Here is a 6,585-nt window from a genome sequence, read left to right as displayed (position 1 = left end):
TAAATGGGTTTCCATGGCTGAAAAAGTTGATGAATAGTAAGAGGTTTGTTGATTTCAAAGTGAAGGAATAACTATTTTGGTGATCAATCAAACTTTAAATATAGTTTTATTCAGTGAACATTGTTTATTTCGTTTGTTTGTTAAACTAGTTGCATAGCAAATTTTAAAATGAATTTTTTCATTGTAAAAAATTATTGAAATAAATTAACAAAGTAAGCATGAACCAATTAAATAACAAAAATTCAATTTCATTCCATTCTCTTAATTTATTAATTAAGTTCAAATAATCTTATTTCAACTAAATTAAATATTATCATAATGGATTCAATTGGCGGAAGACCTTAATCAAATTCATATTTAAGCAACTTGATTACCCCCAGTAACCTTGAGCCAACTATTTGAGATGTAATTAAACTCAAAATGCTTAAAGTATAAGCAACTTCTGGAAACTGTGAGAAGATTAGAATAATAGAAGCAGTTCCAACCATAATTATACTTAGTTAATGTGAAAATCGTATTACAAGCGATTCATTAAATAGGTGGCAAAACAATTACACCGCTGGTAAAACCAGAAAATAAATTATTTCTCATGTTTGTAGCTAGGTTAAAGGTTTTCCGAAAAGGCTTCAAGCGTAGTCCCAGTTAATTGTGCATTAAGAGTGGTGTCAAAGGTGCAAGCAACTTGAATTGAGTTGTTACACTGCGTAAACCGATTCGAAAATATTCCACCAAGTTGCCAAACGAGACGAGACGAGACGAGACGAGACGGGCGTGCACATTAATTATGTTAATTGAACTGTGGCACTGTGGGAGAAATTTGGCGGGACGAAGACGAGAAATTAAGCCATCCTCCGCGAAACCACAGACACATAACTCATAATGCCATTTCCACATGAAGTCTGCCGAGGCATAACTCAGCTTACCTTCGCATCTCCGGCAGACATGTAGAACTTTGGGCGAGACTTCATTAAAAACTTGAGGCGGATAGTGGCCTGCATCGCTCTGGGACTGGAGACAATCGGAGGAGTTGGTCGACGGACCGGCGGTTGTAGGCCCAAGACCAAAAACAGACAAACTGCAGTCGTGCCTAATGACCACAAAAATAGCCAAATGCAGTTTAATTTATTACCCAAGAACTTCAAAGCTGCACTGCGATAAAAGGGGTTAAGGAAATGGCTTAATGGCTTAAAGAACCCAATACAATTTTATTTGTATTTTTAAGTACACCCAAAAAAACTAAAATATTTAAATTCTAAGTATTATTACTTCTATACTTTTTAGTTAAATTTTTTTTACCGTTGAGTATAAAACTGAAATCTTAGGCCTTATTTTTAAACCACATAGTATCAAACTATCGTGGTCTTAATTAAATACTGATCTTATTGAGAAATTTGTCATATCCAATAGTTTGAAATTCCTGTAACAAAAGTTTAGCGTCTATGACAATCATTTTTATAAATTGTGTATGTGTGAACATGACATACCCAACCAAAAATGTTTTTTTTCTTGTATTATTTTTTATTAATTTAAATTTATGAAAATCATCTAGTACGCTGGTTTTTAAAGTAATTAAAACAGGTAGTGTTTATCTAAATTAAAAAAAAAATAATAAATTTTACTAGTGTTTTTCTGCTTACGATTTTTTCTCTATGTCTGTTTATTGGAAGCGTAGTTAAAAAGGGAATTCTATAAGATTTTTTGGAGAGCGAGAGATGTATCTAAAATTGCCAAAATAATATAGATATTTCTTTTGTATTAAAAAGTTTAAAACAAGTTTCATTTGGTTATTAGACTTATAGACATTTCTTTTGTTTGACTACAATCTATTTTTGCATATAAATGTGCTTCAGCATTATATGTCAAATGTTCTTAATGAAGTCAAACAGAACTTTGAAACCTACCCATGCAACCTATTATTATTTACCTTCTGGGCAACCAAACGCAGGCTCTTAAGATTAGGGCTTTCCATCTTTTGGCCTCTTTGCCCACAAGAGCCCATGGAGGAAACCCTCCTTGGAGCAACAGTTGAGTGATTTATGAGGCGTATCTCCTCGAGATTTGGCCCCCTCCTGTGCGTTATCACTTAATTTGGAAATTACTCGCCAAATAGGACAACATATTGGCCGGGCCCCTATTTTCCCATCCTTTGCTGTGGCTTGTTTGACGTATCTGCAAATCGCATTAGCAGTCTGTTTAATTGCACAAAACGATTGCTCGTAGCACATAAATTATGCAGCTCCGGGCGAGATGAGGTGTTTGAAAGACCCACCTGATGAGGTGGGAGGAAGCTGCGTTCCTATTAATAGAACAAGGGCAGCTCAAGGCCAACTGCAATCAGCGGAATCAATCAAAAAGAGAAAAAAAGGGCACAAAAATAAAAGAAATTATATGAAAAGCAAAAATAAATGGAAAAGCAGACAGATCCTATATACTGGCATGTCCTCCCAGATGAGTTGCATTGTCGGGCGGTGAACAATGCATAATTACTGATAATGATTTAGCGCATTGTTCAGGTCGGAGTGGCTGGTGCTCGGGTCTATTGTTCTGCCGGGAGTCTAGGATGCTCACTTGCTGCCAGGTCCCCAATGATTGGGCTTAGTTTATGAGATAGATTCGCGAGATTCACGAAAGTCTCGCCTCCGCCGAAGAAGATTCTTTAAGCAGCTTAAGCAGGCGTCGATGACGATAAAATAATAAAAATTGATTTGCCCGTCATGTTTTGGCGATAAAATTTAACAACAGCATCGTCGGCGGCAGCAGTCGAGCGGAAAGCGGAAAGAGTCATGCGAAATTATCATTATCCACGGGGTCTTCTTCTTTGCCCAGCAGGAGCAGGATTGGCACGTAACGAGGCTTTGGCCTGTTGCACGGCTTGCAAATCATAGTTAACGATGTCCCCCATCCTGCATTTCCATGGGACGGATGGTACTGATGGTACTAATGGTACTGATGGCGCAACTCCAGATAAGTTTTCAATTTTTCACACCTTGCCGTGATTTTCAAGAGGTTGTCTGTGATCTCTGGCTAATTGAGCCTTCGGTCTATGGTCGTTGAATTGAAGTACTTAATTGATATGCGTCGGTTTTTAAGTGATTTTCGGTTTTCGGTAGTTGACTTAAGGTTGTGGCTAAGGCCTATGGTCGAACAATAAAATCAATGTGGGCTTAGGCTGTTCAAAAGAGCAGCACATTTAGCACTTCACCCACTATCGTTTCCTATTCAAATTAACGTCACTGATATTGGGATCTGCTTGGAAGCTTTTTTTATTATTATCAGAAAATAACCTTGAACATTTTTTTCTTTATAAATGTTCAATAGTTTTGCTTCAAATTTTGGCCCTTGCTCAGAAAAATATTATTATGAACCCATAAGTATTTATATTATGAGTTACAGCTTTTTGCAATTGCAAAATTAAAATTTGTTATTAATTTTAAGCAGAACTTTCGCGGTTTTTCCTCATTTTAAAACTTGCGCCCCTCGTAATCCCCACCGAGAATCACGACTCTTATATTTTTACTTATACTTAGACTTACTTCTATTTATGCTACATACAACACCTACTACAGACAAGACAAGAACCGTTCAAATAGCTTAATATGAAGCTAAGTTATCAGTAAGCTCCAACAACCCGAGACACACATCAGTGGTGAAAAATGAACACACCATACTAATATTTTATGTGCAACAAATATTGTATATACTATACTGTTTTAAATGAAAGCTCAAAGAGTATTAATATTAATTTCAATCAGATATATAACTGTTTAGTTTTAATTACATTTTTATTTAGAAAACAATAAAGAACTTTTTAACTATGAGCATCAACATTTTGGAACAAACTCATTTTAGAAAGATTTTTACCGCAAAATAAATCACTTCACTGCACTCTATTTTGTATGAAAAATATTCTCACAGTTTAATAGCCATTACTCGTAGCATTGTGTTAGGTTCTGCAGGGGTGAAAATGGGACGTCCTTGATCGTCCTTGTAGTCGGCGTAGGCGAGGGAGTAGATGCACTGCATCCCCAGGGCCTGCTTCTGGCGGGCGGAGAAGAAGCTCGTGCAGTGGGCCAACATTGCAGGGAATCCCTTGGATCTGCCGACATCCATCAAAGCGGCGGCAAGTCGCGATCCAATTCCTTTGCCCCTCATCGAAGCATCCACACAGGTGACTTTGGAGTAGAGCACTTTCGAGATGCCAAAGCGCTCAAAGATATTGGCCTCCCGTTCAACTTTGAACAGAATGACACGAATGCGACCAAAACCATTTTGTCGAGAGGTCTCCGCCTCAATGCGATGCTTTTCGATATCCTCGGGGAACTGGGCTTCGGCCAGGACGAATCCCACAAGTCGGCCACCGTCGTCCTCATCGAGGGCCACCAAGCAGGTGCCCTGAGCGATCACCGAAAGATTATTGTCGTCATTTCCGCCATTTTTTCCTCGTTCTGCCATTGAGATGCTATGCCGCTTAATTGACACAAGGGCTCCGAGGCAAGAAAGTCTTCTTTAAATAATGCCCTTACATTCTTATAGTCCTCTTTCCTCATAACGCGTATTATAACATTATCCGGTGTCTTAGAGGCCATTGCGAATCGGTCCCAATTTGCCAGGTGCTTTGTTTGACGGTTAAACAGCAACTGAATTCTGTGCAACCAGTTCTGTATAGTATTTAAAGCTTTTTAACACTATAACACAAACAAAACAACAAAATTAAAAAGAGGAAATTTAAATAATGTTTTACTTCTTATAACGAAATGGGATTAACTACCAAGGCTAAATATACAATTGAAATAAAAACTCCAAAATAAAAATGTTTTGCCATTAGTGGCTAGGGACTGGTTTATAATTTAATTTGTTAAACTAGTGTTATAAAAGTTTTATTAATGCCTCACACGCTGCAAAACAACTGTGATATCTTATCGGTTTGAATAAGCGACCGCTAAGTTGTGAAAAAAAATTATATCTGTGAGTTGCTTTTGTTACTTGGTTGAAAGAAGCAATGGCCTATTTTGGCCAGTAAACTAATTACTTTATTATTTGGCTGACAACACCATTTTTTTTTTTCATGATTATGCAAAGTTTGAAAACGTAAACGTAACATACGTATCGCTGATATAAAAAGAGGCTTTAGTCGTTCATTCATGCTGTAGGGACTTTATCTTAATGATACCAATGGTTGTTATTCAATGAAATAAATTCGTGTGATCATAAGGTAGAATATTTTTTTGTTGTCTATTGTCTTTTGAAGGATTTTTTGAAAGTTTATTCCTTATTTTACTCATATTATTATTATTATAATAAACATTTATGCTTGAACATATGTTTCACGGTGATATATGTGATTTAATTTTCTTAGTCAAGGACTTAGGACTAAACTAAATCTTTAACTTCTGTCAATGTGTATCACAACCCAAAAAAATCAGTTGCAATGCTCTTTAATGTTATCAGTCTAAATAAGCTATCATGCATTGTTCAATCAGCTATTAAATCAAGTGCTAACGCCAGTCCACTTAAGAGGCAATCAAAGCTACAAATCAAAAATGATGTATAATTACTAATATCTTTGCAGCGCAAAGAAACACATTTACAAGTCTATAGCATATATATATTTCCGATTAACATCACCAGGTAAGTCTTTATAAACAGGTCCGATAAGCCCTTCAGTGAATGGAAAAAAACCTAACAAATATGTAGTTTTCAGGCTATACAATAAATAGTAATAATAGTAATAATAAAAAACACACGAAACAACTTCTTATTTTAAATTGAAATCTTTAATCAAAAGTTCTGAGAATGCGGTCTTTGATATCAGAATAAGGGTCATTAGGTCACACAGTATCTTAAGATGGAATTTTTTTTTTAACCAACTCTCTCACAGTTTAATGGCCATAACTCGCGCCATTGTGTTGGGTGCTGCTGGCGTAAAAATCGGTCGCCCTTGATCGTCCTTGTAGTCGGCGTAGGTTAGCGAGTGGATACACTGCATCCCCAGAGCCTCCTTCTGGCGGGCGGAGAAGAAGCTCGTGCAGTAGGCCACCATTGCGGGGAATCCCTTGGATCTGCCCACATCCATCAAAGTGGCGGCGAGTCGTGACCCAAGTCCTTTGCCTCTCATCGAAGCATCCACACTGGTGATTTGGGAGTAGAGCACTTTCGAGATGCCAAAGCGCTCAAAGAGATTGGCCTCGCGTTCAATTTTAGACAGCAGGACGCAAATCCGACCCCAAGCATGCTTCTCTATGGCCTCCGCCTCAATGCGATGCTTTTCAATATCCTCGGGGTATTGGGCTCCGGCCAGGACGAAGCCCACAAGTCGTCCATCACTGTTCTCGTCCAGGGCCACCAAACAGGTGCCCTGAGCGATCATCGAAAGGTGATATTCGTCGTTATCCTTCTCGTTCTGCAGGTGAACGGTTTCTCCGCTGGACTGGCACAAGGGTTCTGATGAAAAAAAGTCATCCTTCATAAAGGCTTTCACATTTTTATAGTCCTCTTGCGTCATAATGCGTATGGTGATCCCATCCTTAGTGTTAGAGGCCATCGTAGCTTGCCCGTTGCTCTTTTGCTGGCAAAATATAAACTACA

General features: G+C 37.9%; 2 protein-coding genes across 2 annotated transcripts; both read right to left on the bottom strand.

The window, feature by feature from the left end:
• Positions 1-3,790: 3,790 nt before the first annotated feature.
• Positions 3,791-4,631, bottom strand: LOC128261589 (arylalkylamine N-acetyltransferase-like 2). Its single transcript, XM_052995365.1, is given in 2 exon segments — positions 3,791-4,431; positions 4,434-4,631. Coding segments are annotated over 2 exon segments (675 nt in total). The 5' UTR covers positions 4,587-4,631; the 3' UTR covers positions 3,791-3,909.
• Positions 4,632-5,752: 1,121 nt separating this feature from the next.
• Positions 5,753-6,585, bottom strand: LOC128261463 (arylalkylamine N-acetyltransferase-like 2). The gene has a single exon (XM_052995177.1). The coding sequence runs from the start codon at positions 6,539-6,541 to the stop codon at positions 5,873-5,875; it is 669 nt and encodes a 222-aa protein (XP_052851137.1). The 5' UTR covers positions 6,542-6,585; the 3' UTR covers positions 5,753-5,872.

The sequence above is a fragment of the Drosophila gunungcola genome, unplaced genomic scaffold (genome assembly GCF_025200985.1).
Source record: "Drosophila gunungcola strain Sukarami unplaced genomic scaffold, Dgunungcola_SK_2 000001F, whole genome shotgun sequence".
Classification (NCBI taxonomy): domain Eukaryota; kingdom Metazoa; phylum Arthropoda; class Insecta; order Diptera; family Drosophilidae; genus Drosophila; species Drosophila gunungcola.
The sequence above is the reverse complement of the archived record's forward strand: the minus strand, read 5'-3'. Positions and strand labels throughout refer to the sequence as shown.